The 16,417-nt window shown below is 40.7% G+C and overlaps 2 protein-coding genes and 1 long non-coding RNA gene across 6 annotated transcripts in view; 1 reads left to right on the forward strand and 2 right to left on the reverse strand.

The window, feature by feature from the left end:
• The window catches only part of LOC133072163 (uncharacterized), a 29,018-nt gene extending 26,792 nt beyond the window's left edge, over positions 1-2,226 (reverse strand). Inside the window, exons 1-2 of one of the 2 annotated variants that reach the window (XR_009696653.1) lie at positions 1,875-2,226; positions 1,320-1,449 (exon numbers count right to left, since the gene is read on the reverse strand). This is a non-coding gene — a long non-coding RNA (uncharacterized LOC133072163). Of the gene's footprint in view, positions 1-1,319; positions 1,450-1,874 lie in introns of those variants that run through there. The other variant, XR_009696654.1, reaches the window with a different exon arrangement.
• The window catches only part of LOC133072161 (phosphatidylcholine translocator ABCB4), a 29,680-nt gene extending 15,267 nt beyond the window's left edge, over positions 1-14,413 (forward strand). Inside the window, exons 8-12 of the mRNA XM_061165117.1 lie at positions 2,235-2,391; positions 3,868-4,065; positions 5,736-5,942; positions 9,986-10,132; positions 11,669-14,413. Coding sequence (XP_061021100.1) covers positions 2,235-2,391; positions 3,868-4,065; positions 5,736-5,942; positions 9,986-10,132; positions 11,669-11,872 — 913 coding nt within the window. The 3' untranslated portion in view covers positions 11,873-14,413. The remainder of the gene's footprint in view (positions 1-2,234; positions 2,392-3,867; positions 4,066-5,735; positions 5,943-9,985; positions 10,133-11,668) is intronic.
• A 147-nt stretch (positions 14,414-14,560) lies between these two features.
• CROT (carnitine O-octanoyltransferase) overlaps positions 14,561-16,417 on the reverse strand; it is a 50,469-nt gene continuing 48,612 nt past the window's right edge. For all 3 annotated transcript variants that reach the window (XM_061165116.1, XM_061165115.1, XM_061165114.1), the window contains one exon: positions 14,561-15,492. In XM_061165116.1, the coding sequence (XP_061021099.1) occupies positions 15,372-15,492 (121 nt within the window). In that variant the 3' untranslated portion in view covers positions 14,561-15,371. The remainder of the gene's footprint in view (positions 15,493-16,417) is intronic.

The following is a 16,417-nucleotide window of genomic DNA, read 5'->3' on the forward strand; positions in this document are numbered from 1 at the left end:
GTGAGAGGTATCGAGGTCAGCAGTGCCTAGCTAGGAACCATCAAGATGTTCAGTTCAGTTCAGTTCAGTCACTCAGTCGTGTCTGACTCCTTGTGACCCCATGAATTGCAGCACGCCAGGCCTCCCTGTCCATCACCAACTCCTGGAGTTTACTCAAACTCATGCCCATCGAGTTGGTGATGCCATCCAGCCATCTCATCCTCTGTCGTCCCCTTCTCCTCCTGCCCCCAATCCCTCCCAGCATCAGGGTCTTTTCCAAGATGTTACTTAAGCCTAAAGGGCAAGAAGAGGGAGGGATTTTCAGAACCCAGCACGTGGTCCAGGGGGAACACCACAACTATCCACCAGAAAAGGGGCCAACACAACAAATGCCCTGGCCCCTCTCCTCCAGCCTCCATCCCTACTGTGCTGGTCCTTGCCAAATGCCATCAGGAGCCAGAGGAAGAGGAAACCTTTCGATGCAGACCCTGTAGGTCAGCCTCTAAGGCACAGAGGAAGGAGGACGGTGTCAGGTAGAGATGGAGAGTAGAAAGTGGTTTCAGAGAGACAGATGCAAACAGCCAGTTGGGAATTACCACTTGGAGTATGCATACTGTCTAGAAAAACACCATCGAAGAAATTGGCCCTGCTTTTGAAAGCTGTCTTATTTTTATCTTTAAAATGTTAAATTCTGGGTAATTCGAAGACAGCCTTTAAAGTCTTTCATACTAAGGCTGCATGGCAGGCTCTATAGGAAGGTCAGGCAGATAGCTATGGGTGAGCTGTTCATCTCTCTCTGAAAATTTGATTTTTGGTAATCAACCTTCTCACGTATTTACGTGAATACTCTACCCACCATCCCCAGCCTCTCGTACTTAAAACACACTTTAATAATTAGGTTTACACTTTGCTGCACAGCAATAATTAATGCAGTCTTATAAATCAATTATACCTCAATTCTTTAAAAAGAATTTAAAAATAGAAAAAAATTAACTTACAAGCCAAAACAAGAAGCCAAGTGCCATGATACCCAGCCCAGAATTATCTAATCCATATCAGGGTACAGAAGCAAAGCAGAGACGATTCAGTGCGTGGAGTTTGATTCAATTTGACTCAGGTTTTTTCAAGCTTGTGGAACTTTAGTCTCACTTATTTGAATGTAGCTCAAAGAGACAAAACAATACAAACAGCTTAAAAAAGAAAAACCTTAGAAGTTTGGGGGAAATTTTTTTTAAGTTCTCCATTATTATTAGAGATCTTCCTACCCTCCTCTTTCTTTGGGGAGCTCTGATGCCAGAAGTAAATAGCTTTGTAAATGGCACTAATTGTAAAGAACCCACCTGCCAATTCAGGAGACATTAAGGGATGAAGTTTCGATGGATGGGTCAGGAAGATCTCCTGGAGGAAGGCACAGCAATCCACTCCAGTATTCTTGCCTTGAGAATCCCATGGACAGAGGAGCCTGGTGGGCTGTGGGGTCACAAAGATTTGGACACGACTGAGCGACTGAGCATGCACATGCAGATCTCAGGATCTTTAGTTCTTCCTAGATGTTATCATCCATATCCACTCTCTGAATTGGAGAATAGACCTTTAGGTTAAGAGGATTGCTTTTTGAGGGTTGTAGCAATAGATATTTTACTTATAAGAGAAAAGCTGTTTGTAGTAAAGGCTTATTTTTCCTAGTAAGAATTCTTTAAGCATAGTGCCGATGATTATCATTTGCCCAGCGGAGAGGTGGGGAGTGGGGGTGTGGAAGTCACTGTCTGGAGGTCAGGGCTGTAGAATTGGGAGGAAGTCTCACTCCTGATCTGGTCCTGTTCAAGCCCCTTCAGCACCCAGAGCTCCAGTTCCCTCAACTCCAAACAGGGTAAGCAGCTAATCAGTAGAATTACCTGAGAATTATCAGTAGAATCATCACAACTCTGATTGTCTGATCAGCAACTTCTGGAGAGAGAAGGACTTTACAAAGTTCCATGAAATCCAGGAAATGAGAAGTCCTGAAGGAAGTCAGAGCATGCTTAGTTGTGTCCAATTCTTCGTGACCCTGTGGACTGCCACACGCCAGGCTTCCCTGTTCACTATCTCCCAGAGTTTGCTCAAGCTCATGTCCATTGAATCAGTGATACCATCCAACCATCTCATCCTCTGTCATCCCTTTCTCCTCCTGCCCTCAGTCTGCCAGCATCAGGGTCTTTGCCAGTGAGTCAGCTCTTATATAAACTAATTTTCAAAATCCCTCTGCTTCCATCTAGGGTGTTCTCAGCGATTGTGTTGGGCGCCGTGGCTCTAGGACATGCTAGTTCCTTTGCTCCAGACTATGCTAAAGCCAAGCTGTCTGCAGCCCACTTATTCAAGCTATTTGAAAGACAACCCTTGATTGACAGCCACAGTGAGGAAGGCCTGAGGCCCGTGAGTTCCTTGCTGTCTCATGAGCACTTGGTTGATTTTTTTCCTCAAGGTTTTCTGTCTGCTAGATCATGTCGACTGGAAAAAAAAAAAAAAAAGCACAATGTGAGAGTTGTGAGTTAAGTTTTATTGGGGACAAAATGAGGCCAATAGCCGGGAGACAGCATCTCAGATAGCTCTGAGAGACTGCTCCACAGTTTTCCATTTGATTTTACTGAAGGGGGTACCTGCCATCAGGCACACATTTTGGCAGAGGTTTTCTGCTAGTCACAAGTAACAGATGTCTCTGCTAATGGTTTTAGTGCTTTTCTAGTTATGAGAAGATGCAAGAAACTGGGTTCATAAAATTTTCTCCCGAAAATGTCTGTCTGCAGGCTTGTTCTGCTGGTGTTTTCCCAGAGCACAGGGTGCCTCATTCCTGATCTCTGCCCTGAACCCCTTTCAGGGGGTATTGAAGGTCAGCGGTTACAGCAGTTTGTGGCTTAGCCCTTGTAGATGAGAGGCAGATGTCAAGTGGCAATCGTAACCACAGGATAAATTTGCAGTGATTACGCTGACATTGACTTCACTAGCTTTGTGATAGTTACAGGGCTAATGATATTTGGCCAACTTTCCTGGCATTTTCAAATTTCATAGGGGGTTGCAAGGATTCTGAAGTTGAGCACATCAAAAGTTAAAAAAACAACCACCAAATATCCAGATTGTACTAGAATGAAATAATTTCCATGAAAATTGAGTCATTCCTGCAGGGAAGGTATGTGGCTTTAATTTTGTGAGTAACTGCATTAGCAATTTGGCTTTCATCACCTGGTGTAATGGCTGTGTTGTAAATGGTAAGACGGCTACTTTATTCAGAGTAGGAGGAATAAGGCTTTACTGTCTCCAAGCTTAGCTCTCGGTGTTCTTTGTATAATACAAGCCACTGCACATTCTAATGTGAAGCAGCGTGGGTAAAGAGATGGGGACTTATGCAACATTTGGGGGACTTTATCATGTAATTCCTGTTATGATAAAATTACTGTGCCGAGTGAGTGAGTTAGAGAGGCTGCAGGGCTTGAGTTAAGGGCTGTCCCCCAAGACTGCTCTAAATCCCCACGCCTTTGAGCCTTGAGCCATTGACTTGGCTTCTGCTGCAAAATCATCATGTGGGAACACTAAATATTTGTCTTCAGTGACACAGAAATTTTGAGTTTAGACAACAACGCTATGACTCTCTTTAACCTGAACCCCTGGTTCCCATCTTCATTTTGTATATATGACAACTCTAAAATATGACTCTCTTTAACCTGTAGCCCTGGTTCCCGTCTTCATTTTATAACAACTTGCTACCAATACTAACTGGTGCCACCACTTGTACTGAACACAGATTTTATGTTACTCTGCTGTAGTCTCTGTTAAAGCTTCCTTGAATTTATACTTTTTATTCCAATGATTTATCAGACTAATTATAGTAGCAATATAAACATACCTATTTTTTAGGATAAGTTTGAAGGGAATGTGACACTTAATGAAGTCGTGTTCAGCTACCCCAGCCGGCCAAACGTGCCTGTGCTTCGGGGGCTGAGCCTGGAGGTGAAGAAGGGCCAGACGCTGGCCCTGGTGGGCAGCAGCGGCTGCGGGAAGAGCACGGTCGTCCAGCTCCTGGAGCGGTTCTACGACCCCTTGGCTGGCACAGTGGTGAGCATGCTTTCTGAGATCAGTAACCTGACTTAAGGCACTATCGGACAAGACCTATCATCTTAATGAAAAAATGATCACTTTCTGTGGATCCCAAACTGGCGCCCACAGTCAGACAAATATATGGGGACAGTAGGGTAGAATATCTGGAACTGAGTGGAGTTCAGAAAGGTCTGAGTGTGAAATTGATCTCTACCCCGCCCTGGGCCCTTTGCACCAGCCAGATCCCCCTGCGAGAACACACACTCACTTCCTGGGTTATAAAGGTAACCACACACTCCTGCCAGAGTTCTGAGCAGATTCCCAGGTCTCCCTCCCCTCCCTTCTGCTTGGCCATCTCTCTAACCCTGAACTTGAAGCTCTCTTTGATCCTTACCTCCGGGCCTCTCACATTTGGCTTTTAGCATTGATGTTGTTGGTGTCTAGCTCCGGGCCCTCTTCGAGCAGAAATGTGGCTCTTACCAATAATGCCTGCATCTCCCATTACCTTGGGATGGTACCCACCGACCTGGTCCAGGGAGCCAACCCCCATGTAGGCAGTCACCAGGATGTTAAACCTTCTTGAGTTGTTTCTTTGGGGGAAAATCTTATGTTTCCACTATTACAATTACTATGAAGATATGAATTTGGGCAAACCAGCTCAACAGTGCTCTGCAGGTATGCTATGCTAATCCTCCGGTGGGGATTTCTTTCTTAAAAGGCCAAGACTAGTTGGACTTGTGTGTATTACTTCACCATGTCCTTTGCACTGTGGAAGCTGTATCCTCACTTAGCACATCACAAGGCTCCTCTAGAAGCATCAGGCCTCCTGCTTCCAGCAAACAAAAAATAAAACCACCACCAAAGATAAAGATACTACTCTTGAACTTATCCACTTGCAGTTGAACTCCTGTCCTTGTGTGTTAGTCACTCAGTCCTGTCCGACTCTGTGACCCCATGGACTGTAACCCACCAGCTTCCTCTGTCTACGGAATTTTCCAGGAAAGAATACTGGAGTGGGTTCCCTTTCCCTTCTCCAGGGGATCTTCCCGCCCCAGGGATTGAACTCCAGTCTCCTGCATTGGCAGGCAGATTCTTTGCCATCTGAGCCAACAGTGAGGGTAGGTGAAGACTGTTAGTTCTCAGGGGAAAGAGAGGTGAGGGGGGTAAGACAGGAGATAACCAGCTTTCAGAATGTGGCGCCCTGCTACTGACCTGCTTTTCCTCCTGGTGTGCCTGGAGATGGGGCACAGCGTCAAAGTGAAAAGGTCAGAGCTGTTCGGCGACAGCAGATACAAGTAGGACACTGAGTTGCTTGCTTCTTTTTTAAAATTAATAATTAATTTTAATTGGAGGCTAATTACTTTACAATATTGTGGTGAAGGCAGAGGATGATACACTTGCTGGATGAAGGCAGACAGGAACAGAGTAATGTGGAAAGACAGGGCCAAATGTGCTACCATTTTCCCAGGTAGAACAAGAAAGGGATGGCTGAGTCGCCATAAAAAAATCTTTTTGTTGGCTGTGTGGGTCTTACAGGCTCTTACAGTGTAAGAGCTTACAGGCTGTGAGGGTTGGTATTTCACAAGCTGCCGACATCCCTGTGCCACAGTCCTCTTAGTAACGTGCTTTTCAGTTTTTTTGTTTGTTTGTTTAAGTCCTTCTTACAGTTTGTGGGGTTTGGTTTTCAGCTCCTAGATGGTCACGAAGCAAAGAAGCTCAACATCCAGTGGCTCAGAGCCCAACTTGGAATCGTGTCCCAGGAGCCCATCCTGTTTGACTGCAGCATTGCCGACAACATTGCCTATGGGGACAACAGCCGGCCCGTAACCATGCCTGAAATTGTGAGCGCAGCCAAAGCAGCCAACATCCATCCTTTCATTGAGACCTTGCCCCACGTAAGTGAACTGGTGACTTCCTGGATGAGGTCGGAATCAACTGCAGACTGTGTTCCTCCTCCAGCATGTCCCAGAGTTCGCCTCTGTACTAGCACTGTGACCTTGGACTACACACTGAAGTCCATGATACCAAGTTTCCTTATTGGGAAATGGAAATATTACTTGTGGTGTTTATCTTGTACCAAGGTTGTGGGAAGTAAGTGAGGCGATTGTTAAGTCACCTCAAACTGTTGGTTGTGGGTTGTGTTCGGACTGTAGCCCTGTTTGCTTTATCCCTTATGGCACTTTCTTTTTTTTTCATTTATTTTTATTAGTTGGAGGCTAATTACTTTACAATATTGTAGTGGTTTTTGCCATACACTGACATGAATCAGCCATGGATTTACATGTGTTCCCCATCCCGATCCCCCCTCCCGCCTCCCTCCCCATCCCATCCCTCTGGGTCTTCCCAGTGCACCAGCCCTGAGCACTTGTCTCATGCATCCAACCTGGGCTGGTGATCTGTTTCACCCTTGGTAGTATACTTGTTTCGATGCTATTCTCTCAGAACATCCCACCCTCACCTTCTCCCACAGAGTCTAAAAGTCTGTTCTGTACATCTGTGTCTCTTTTTCTGTTTTGCATATTGGGTTATCGTTACCATCTTTTTAAATTCCATATATATGCGTTAGTATACTGTATTGGTCTATCTTTCTGGCTTACTTCACTCTGTATAATGGGCTCCAGTTTCATCCATCTCATTAGAACTGATTCAAATGAATTCTTTTTAATGGCTGAGTAATATTCCATGGTGTATATGTACCATAGCTTCCTTATCCATTCATCAGCTGATGGGCATCTAGGTTGCTTCCATGTCCTGGCAGTTATAAACAGTGGCACTTTCTTTTTTAATGAAACATTTTATTTTGAGGTAATTACAGATTCACATGCAGTTGTTATGGAATATGGAGATCATATGTACCTTTGACCTAGTTTTCTCCAATGACATCTTGCAAAAGTGATGAGTATTGCAACCATGATACTAATTTGATACAACCCACTGACCTTACTCAGAATTCGATGGTTTTGCTTGTATCCATTTGTATACATGTGTGTTTAGTTCTCTTCACTTTTATTGCATGTGTAGACTCACATCTACTGCTCCAGTCAGGACGTGGGACGTTTTCATCACCACAGATTCCTCATGTTACCTTACTGTAGACACATCTCTCCTCCTTGCCCTCACTCTCCACAACGCTTGGCAACAAATAAGTGTTCTCCATTTCTGTCATACTTTCAGAATGTTATATAAAGACATGTACAGTGTATAACTTCGTGAGATTAGCATTTTCACTCAGTGTAATTCCCTGAAGCTCTTGTGTGTTAACTGTAGTTCATGCCTTTTTATTACTGAATCAGATGGATATATGGTCTGGATGGCCTGCAGCTTTTAAAATTTTTTTATTGGGGTATAATTGGTTTACAATGTTGTGTTAGTTTCACATATATATATGTGTATATATATATATACACATATATATATGTGATGATTATACCTTACGTATATGTGTGTCTCCACATACACTCAATTTTAAGATTCTTTCCCCATAGAGGCCATTACAGAGTATTGAGCAGAGTTCCATGTGCTGTACAGTAGGTCATAATTAGTTCTCTCTTTTACATATATAGTGGAGTGTTTCTGTCAATCCCAGTGTCCTAATTTAACATCCTCCTCCCCATTCCTCCCTGGTAACCATGTTTGTTTTCTACATCTGTAACTCTATTTCTGTTTTGCAGAGGAAAGAGAACGTTCCTGTCACTGTCGGTGGGAATGTAAATTGGTGCGGCCACTGTGGAGAACAGTGTGGTGGTTCCTTAAACTAGAGCTACTGTATGACCTGCAGCTTTTTAAACTAGTCACCTATTGAAGTGTATTGAGATTGTTTCCAGTGAGTCTTTTAAGAGTAAAGCTGCTATAAGTATTTGTGTACAGGTTTTAGTGTGAACCTGAATTTTATTTCTCTGGGATAAATCCCCAGGAGTATAACTGCTAAACCATATGGTAATTGGTTGTTTAATTTTATAAGAAATGGCTAAACCGTTTTCTAAAGTGGTGTTGCTATTTCACATTCCCACCAGCAGGGATGAGGGATATAGTTTGAATCTTTGCCAGCATTTGCTGTTGCAACTGTTTTTTACCATCCTGTTAGGTACACAGTGATATCTTATTGTGATTTTAATTTGCATTTCCTAATGGCAGAGGATGTTGAACATTTTTTATATAGTTATTTGCCATCTATATTTCCTCTGTGATGAAATGTCTTTTCATGTATTTTGCCTATTTTCTAATTGGATTTTTTTTTTTTTTTTTTTTACTGTTGAGTGTTGACAGATTTTTATATGTTCTACTTACTAGTAAGTCCTTTGTTGGAAATGTAGTTTGCAAATATTTTCTCCCAGTCTGTAGCTTATCTTTTTTCATCCTTTTAACAGGGTCTTTTACAAAGCTTAAGTTTTTAATTTTGATGAGGTCCCAGTTCATCCTTTATTTCCTTTTACAGATTGTGCTTTTGATGTCAAGCCTGAGAACTCTTTGTCTAGGCCTTGGGCCTAAAGATTTTCTCCACTGTTTATTTTCGAAATTTATTGTTTTACAATTTAGTTTTAATTTCATGCTCCACTTTCAGTTAATTTTGTCATAAGGCTGTTTTTCTTTAGTGTTTTCTTTCTTTGGAGAGGACCTGTACTGTCCAATTTCCAGTCCCCAACACTCCCTATTTGTTACCTCATTTAGTTGCTATCCTCGTTAGTATATAGCATATGTATAGTATATATATATATATATATATAGTATATATCCTCGTTAGTATAGTGGTGAGTATCCCCGCCTGTCACGTGGGAGACTGCGGATCGAGTCCCCGACGGGCAGGTAACACACCCTTGGGGCTTCTCTGGTGGCTCAGAGGGTAAAGCGCCTGTCTGCAATGCGGGAGACCTGGGTTTGATCCCTAGGTCAGGAAGATCCCCTGGAGAAGGAAACAGCAGCCCACTCCAGTACTCTTGCCTGGAAAATCCCATGGACGGAGGAGCCTGGTAAGCTACAGTCCATGGGGTCACAAAGAGTTAGACACAACTGAGCGACTTCACTTTACTTTAGTTGCTGTGACTATAGCCAAATTGCAGTGAGATCAATACGGATTTGAAAACTAAGGTAAGAATTCAGTGACACAATTTTCTGTTACAAGTAATTTAATCTTATATTGCATGCTATGTATTTTTTTCTCTTGATTACAAATTCCTTAAGGGTAAGAAGAGAGGCAGATTCATTTTTATACTTCCTACAGTCCTACCATAACAGGTAGTCAGTAAATATTTAAGTGAATGAATGAATTTAAAAAAAGAGTAAATTAGGCTCTGTGTGGGTCATGTGAATATTTTAAATTAAAAATGTTGAATACTGACATGTAACCATTTTAGGACTCCTGCTGGCTCAGATGGTAAAGAATCTGCCTGCAATGCAGGAGTGAAAGAAAGTGTTAGTTCCTCTGTTGTGTCTGACTCTTTGTGACCACATGGGCTGTAGCCCACCAAGCTCCTCTGTCCATGGAATTCTCCAGGCAAGAATACTGGAGTGGGTAACCATTCCCTTCTCCAGGGGATCTTCCGACCTCAGGATGGAACCCAGGTCTCTTGCATTGCAGGCAGATTTTTTTTTACCATCAAGCCACCAGGGAAGTCCATGCAATGCAAGAGACTTCAATCCCTGGGTTGGGAAGATCCCCTGGAGAAGGGAACTGATGTTCAGATAATGATAGGAATTAGACAATTTGTTGCAGAATATGAAATGAAATGAAAACTAAGATCATTAACATTCTAGTTTGATTTTGAATGTCATGTTAAAAAAAAAGTAAATACACAACTTGGTAGTTGTTATAGAAACTTTATTATTAAGTATTTTTTTCTACAATTAGAACTGTCAAGTGTTAAGTAAAAGTTTATTCAATATACTATTAGGATTTTTCTAAACTAGAACCTTACTAACTTTATTAATGGCTAACTTGCAGAAATATGAAACAAGAGTGGGAGACAAGGGGACTCAGCTTTCCGGGGGACAGAAACAGAGGATTGCTATTGCCCGAGCCCTCGTCCGACACCCCCGCATCTTACTGCTGGATGAAGCTACATCAGCGTTGGACACTGAAAGTGAGAAGGTACGGCGTCCTACTTCACGTCCCATTCAATTCATAAAACTAAACTTTTTCATGCAATCATGAGAAAAACACAAACAGCTCAATATTTTTAAAGAACTCTGGCAAAAAAAAAAAAAAAGTGGACAGAAGTCCTAGATATTCTTCAAAGAAGACATACAGATGGCTAACAAACATATGAAAAGATGTTCAGCATCACTATTAGAGAAATGCAAATCAAATCTACAGTGTAGTATCACCTCATTCCAGTTAGAATGGCTATCATCAAAAAGTCTACAAATAATGCTGGAAAGGGTGTGGAGAAAAGGAACCCTCCCACACTGGTGGTGAACGTAAACTCAGACAGCCACAGTGCAGAACAGTATAGAGGTTCCTCAGAAAACTAAAGTTTTCTTTAGTTTTCTATGCTAAAAATAAAGTTAGCATATAATGTAGCAGTCCCACTCCTGGGCATATATCTGGAAAAGAAACTTGGTTTGAAAGGATACATGCACCCTAGTGTCCTTTGCAGCACTGTTTACAGTGGCCAAGACATGGAAGCACCTAAATGTCCATCGACAGAGGAATGGATAAAGATGTGGTACATATAAACAATGGACTAATAAACCATAAAAAGAATGAAATAATGCTATTTGCAGCAACATGGAGGGACCTAGAGGTACCGTACTAAGTGAAGTCAGTCTGAGAAAGAAATACCATTATGATATCATGCAAATGTGGAATCTAAAAAATAATACTAAAGAACTTATTTACAAAACAGAAAGACTCATAGACATAGAAAACAAACTTATGGTTATCAAAGAGGGGAGGGATACATTAGGAGTGGAGTTTGATTTTAAAATATAGATACTACTATATATAAAATAGATAACCAAGAACCTACTATATAGTATAGGCATTTTATTCAACATTTTGTAATAATCTATGATGGAAAATATGAAAAAGGATATATGTAACTGAATCACTTTGTTGCATACATGAAACTAACACACCATTGTAAACTATATTTTAATAAAATTTTTAAAAGATAGGTAAGCACAGAAAAAAGTAAACAAATGTAGACAGCAGTTATTTTGAGGTAAAATATTTTTATTTCATCCCTTACTTCCAGCATTTTCCAAATTTTCTAAAATGATTTTAGAAAATGTTATACACAAAAAGTACTTTTTATAGACATTTTATACACAAAAAGTACTTTTATTGCACTTTTTGTTTGAATGCTTTAGCATATTAGTAAGGGAAAAACTGGGGGGAAAAAAACACTCAAAATTGAAGCCGTTAGTTTAAATTATTTTGTGACTGGTTAGAAAATTTAAAGACTTGTGAAGATTAGTTTGAGAATACATTTTTATTATAAAGAACATAACTGTATGCAAGACGGACTATGTAAAACTCAATACATAAAGCTAAAAATTCAAAGATGACACAAGAAATGAAAGGTGACTTTCTTTTGTATAGATGGTAAAAATATTTGGATTTCCTTTACTTTTAAAACTTATTTCTATCATTTTTAAGGTGAGGCTTCTGTTCTATTAATAGATTGTCCAAGAAGCCCTGGACAACGCCCGAGAAGGCCGCACCTGCATCGTGATCGCTCATCGCCTGTCCACCATCCAGAACGCAGACTTGATAGTGGTGATTGAGAACGGCAGGGTCAGGGAGCAGGGCACGCACCAGCAGCTGCTGGCACAGCGAGGCATCTACTTCACCATGGTCAGCGTCCAGGCTGGGACAGAGAACTGATGAACTCTTGTTATAGTGTATCTTAAAAATAAATTCCGACAACTTTTTCTGATTTAGAGACTTCTTTTATAAGTCACCATAAAACATAGGTATATCTTATTCCAATCTGCAACATCCAATTTGGGGTTGGATATTACAGCTTTTGAAATTTAGTTGTTAAAAGTAACATCTGGCTTGATGCAGCATGAAAACAGCCTGGCTCTGAGTTACCAAAAATGTATGGAGAGAATACTACTCACCATAAAAAAAGAAGTAACACCATTTGCAGCCTCATAGATGGACCTAGAGATTATCTTAATAAAATCAGTCATTATCTTAACTAAATGTTTCTCAGACAAATACCATATGATATTGCTTAAATATGGAATCTGGGATCAACAGAAACACACTACTATATATAAAAATAAACATCAAGGACCCACTGTATAGCACAGGGAACAATATTCAATATCTTGAATCTATAATGGAAAAGAATCTGAAAAATAGACATATAAAAATAATGGAATCACTTTGCTGTATACCTGAAACATTGTAAATCAACTATATATGAATTTAAAAAACGAAAGTAAAAAATTTAGGTATAGAAAACTGTAGATTGAAGATATAATCCAATCCCTATCAAATTATTCATGACATTTTCTACAGAACTAAAATAATCCTAAGATACATATGGACCCATGAGAGACAGAGAATTGCCAAAGCAATTATTTTCCTGAAGGAAAAAAACAAAGCAGGAGGCCTAAGCCTCTCAGACTTCAGACAGTACCATAAAGCTAATCAAAACAGCATGTTATTGGCACAAAAACAGACATATGGATCAATGGAACAGGACAGACAGCCTAGAAGTAAAACCACACACCTACAGTCAATTAATCTTTGACAAAGGAAGCAAGAATATACAATGGAGAAAAGACAGTCTCTTTCAGCAAGTGGTACTGGGAAAGCTGGACAACTTCATGTAAATCAATGAAGTTAGAATACTCCCTCACTCTGTAAGTGAAAATAAAATGGCTTAAAGACAAACATAAACATTACACCATGAGACTCCCTAGAAGGGATCATAGGCAAAACATTCTGACATAATTCATACCAATTTTTTTTTGGCTGTACCAAGTCTTAGTTGTGGCACATGGGATCCTCTATCCTCATTGCGGCATGCAGGATCTTAAGTTGTAGCATGTGGGATCTAGTTCCTCAGCCAGGGATTGAACCTGGACTCCCCTGCATTGGGAGCATGGAGTTTTAGCCACTGGACCACTCGGGAAGTCCTCATACCAGGGTTTTCTAGATCAGTTTCCCAAGGCAACAGAAATAATAACAAAAATAAATAAATGGACCTAATCAAACTTACAAGCTTTTACAGAATGGGAGAAAATATATACAAATGATGTGAACTAGGGACTGATTTCCAAAATATACAGCTCTACAACTCGGTAAACAAACAACCCAATCAAAAAATGACCAGAAGTTCTAAACATTTTTCCAAAGAAGACATACAGATCGCCAACAGGCATATGAAAATATGCTCAACATTGCTAATTATTAGAAAAACGTAAATCAAGACTACAATAAGGTATCACCTCACATCAGTCAGGATGGCCATTAAGAACTCTACAAATAACAAATACTGGAAAGGGTACAGAGAAAAGGGAACCTTCCTATACTGTTGGTGAGAATGTAAGTTGGTACAACCACCATGTGGGGAAGAGGAAGGCAGCTCAAGAGGGAAGTGATATATGTATACTTATGGCTGATTCACGTTGTACTGTAGAAACCAACACATTATAAAGCAGTTTGCCCCCAATTAAATATTTTTTTAAAAAAGAGAAAAAAAAAAAAACCAGCCAAATGATTCTAAGTGTGCTGACAATCAAGTCAACACTTGTACTAGTGAGTATAAAGGTCTTAACTCGGATTTCATCTTTGTAGTCTGTATTAACTCCTAAGGATACATCAAGTGCCATAGAGGCCAATTCTGAATGTTTTCACAAAGAAATAACAATGACAACCAGTCATCAGAACCAGAACCTATGAAAATGTAACCAAAAAAGGATATATATTATACAACCAGTGCACTAAATGTATTGTAATATTTGTGGTAGGTTGCTACAAAATGGCCCCCAATAAACCACGCCTTCTTGTGCCCACTCATTTACATTTACCAAATTATTTATAAATTACTTTGCTTCTCCTCTTACTGTGAGGCAAAACCTTTTTCCTCCTCCACTTGATCCTGGGCTGCTCTGGTAACTCGTTCTAGCCAAGTGCACACAAAAGGGACATCATGTGCCTTCAAAATGACTTCAGAGCCTAGGCCTCAAGAGGTCTTTCAACTTCCACCCTTCCCTCCTAAGAACACTCCCACTGCCCAGTTCGGAAGTCCAGGCTAGAATCCTGAATGATCAAAGACCATGCAGACAAGCCCCAGCCACCATGTCCCCAGGCAGGTGTGAGGCTGTCTCAGACTTTGCAGCCTCACCGCCTGCCTGGTACGGGCAGCGCTGTAACTCAGGCAAGACAGCAGCACAGCCGAGCGAGTGGGCACAGTCCACTGACACATCATGGGACGACCACCTGTTGTGAGGCAGTAAGTTCTGGGGGCGGTTATTAGACAACAAATATGCAACTGATCAGAAAGTAGAGGGCCACAGAGGAATGAATCACTCAAACACAAAACAAGAAGCTATGTGATTTTGAAAATTTTATTTTCTGAGAGTAAAAACTATAAAACAGGATAAAGGAAAAAGAAATCCTGAGAATCTGATTTAGTATTCAATCCTTTTAAAGTCATTAAGTTTAAATATAAGTGCTTTAAGTTCATGTTCACAAAACTAATTATTGGTTTGGCCAGAAAGTTCATTTGGCTTCTTCTGTAAGATGCTATGGAAAAACCCAAACAAACTTTGGGCAATTCAATGTAATGATATAATAAATTTTCGAGGGTTTTTTGTATGTGTCAGAGCATGTAAACCTCCTTACTACAACCTAATTCTGTCTGTTCTACATAAACTTTCAGATTAAACTGTAGTGGTCTTTCCTAAACATAGTAGGCTTGTATCCCTGTGGTGAATGTGGAACCACTGATTTCAGGGAAGTTAGTGTCCAATTATGTATTTCATATCCTTTGGCAACTAGAAAATGTTAAAGTGCTTGAAAGATGGACTCTACAATGATGTCCAGAGAGACTTATTACCTACTTAGGTACCAACAAAGATATTTAAGAGTTAGATTTGCACTGTTAAAAAAATTTGCATTGTTGAGGCTGATCTTAAACTTTGCATAGTTCTATAATCATATTGTAATTTGCATTGCTGCTGCATCAGAGGAAGCTTAAAAATATTTCTACTTTCTATGTTAGGATAAATTTTGAGAGCATGATTCTACTGGTCTCTACATTTAACAAGTTTCCTTCGGTCAATATCCCTTCCTATTTCACAATACCACCCACTCCTGGCACCCAATTATATATTTTGGTAAGTGCTTAATAAATGATTAGTCTCTAGAGATGAGGTATTTCCATCAGTTGCATCATATCATGGAAAGCATGAAAAACCTGCTGAACCAGCTTCTCTGCATCAGTCTCTGGACATGACTTCCAGGCTGAACAGGACACAACAAACCTGCGAAGCACAAACAATAAACGATCACAACACACGTCCGCACGGACGGCTCCAAGGGCGACAGGGGAGAGAGCCGCGGCCGTTACTCCCCCCGCTACTCATGTATGAAACAGGATTGTTCGCTCACCATGGGCAAAGGTTACCGGACACAGGAGAAAGTAAAGCCACATTTGTGCATATAGCACAACACCTAATTTACCTTGTAACTAGAGCCTAAGGACAAAAGGGAACAAGAAACTAGTCAGAGCTCATGGGTGCTCTGGAGTTAGGTCTGAGTGTGCTAAATAACTCACTTCTTCCTATAAAAGACCTTCCTAACATGCCACAGATGGGATGAGTTAGATGAATTCATGCCACTGTCTGCAATAAAACTTCAACTATTTTTAAAGACTACTTGAAGAGAGTAAACAAAAATAATAAAATAGAAAAAGAAGGGTAAGAGGAGAGAAAGGCTGTTTCTAGAAAAGCCAGAGAAACTTTCTTGAAACCAAGATATGCCCTCCACACTATGTTCTTCTAGAAGCTCCTGGTGAAGAAATCCCCTATGTAGTAGCTGATAAAGGTGGCCCCAGGAAGCTGAAATAAATAGGAAGAAAGCCTGGCTCTTCGAGTGTTCAGAGCAGAAACATGGCTACTAATTCTCTTGGAACTAGTTTTCCCCTTTATAGACACACAAATTTTCTACACCAAAGCATGCATTATGCTCAAGTTAAACAGATCGCCAGTCCAGGTTCAATGCATGAGACAAGTGCTCAGGGCTGGTGCACTGGGATGACCCAGAGGGATGGGATGGAGAGGGAGGTGGGATGGGGTTCAGGATGAGGAATGCATGTAAATCCATGGCTGATTCATATCAATGTATGGCAAAAACCACTACAATATTGCAAAGTAATTAGCCTCCAACTAAAATAAATAAATTTAAAAA

Source organism: Dama dama, chromosome 18, assembly GCF_033118175.1.
Source record: "Dama dama isolate Ldn47 chromosome 18, ASM3311817v1, whole genome shotgun sequence".
Lineage (NCBI taxonomy): Eukaryota > Metazoa > Chordata > Mammalia > Artiodactyla > Cervidae > Dama > Dama dama.